The sequence below is a fragment of the Mucor mucedo genome (assembly GCF_025094135.1).
Source record: "Mucor mucedo strain NRRL 3635 chromosome Unknown EV154scaffold_107, whole genome shotgun sequence".
NCBI classification, from domain to species: Eukaryota; Fungi; Mucoromycota; class Mucoromycetes; order Mucorales; family Mucoraceae; genus Mucor; species Mucor mucedo.
Window position 1 is genome coordinate 150251 of NW_026252391.1, and position 725 is coordinate 150975.

The following is a 725-nucleotide window of genomic DNA, read 5'->3' on the forward strand; positions in this document are numbered from 1 at the left end:
CGTTTGATTTAAATCACATTTCACAAAAAAAAAAAAAATTATGTGGTGAGAGAAGGAGCATCCTATCATTGGGATTTTATGCAGTTTTAGTGGATTACACTTGCCCCCAAACAAATCAATTGTGGTTTAGTGAAATAAATGATGTCTTTGTACAGTTGCTGTTGTTTAATATTTCGAGTCCATTTTAAAATTCAGGGCCGGCATGATAACTTTATAAACTAGTTTTTTTTTTTTTTTTTTTTTTTTTATTCTTTGTTCTTTTATTATTTTTACATCATGTCGAAACATTTACAACAAGCAGCAACATTAGGTAAACATTGGAACACAAAAGTGAAGCTTGTTTATATATATACATATATCTTACTTAACAGCATTCGGGTTAGTCGAACGACTTTTATTGAACCCTACGGTTCGTATTCACAATGTGGACAAGACTACTGAAAAGTTACAAAAGATCCTTCAAGATGGCAGAAAGAATCTTCATTTTATCAGTGGTAAGTTTTGGCACATCCCCAAAAAAAAAAGAAAAAAGGTGACTGAGATAAAAAGGTTAGATTTTGACATGACCATGTCTCGTCATTGGGTTAGAAACAAGGATACAGATGCTTTAGAACGTAATGCTTCCTCTCATGGGATTCCTGCTAGATATGATAAAATGACACCAGAGGTAATGTGTTCTTACAGGGTAAAGATAGACACTTGTATTTTAACTGCTAATTCAAAAA

At 32.3% G+C, this 725-nt stretch overlaps 1 protein-coding gene across 1 annotated transcript; it reads left to right on the forward strand.

Moving 5' to 3' along the window:
* Positions 1 to 276: 276 nt before the first annotated feature.
* Positions 277 to 667, forward strand: EV154DRAFT_567609 (uncharacterized protein; the record flags this gene model as incomplete). The annotated part of the gene is made up of 3 exons (XM_051606029.1): positions 277 to 310; positions 372 to 494; positions 555 to 667. Coding segments are annotated over 3 exons (270 nt in total), but the record flags the coding sequence as incomplete, so codon positions are not given.
* Between the last annotated feature and the right edge of the window lie 58 nt (positions 668 to 725).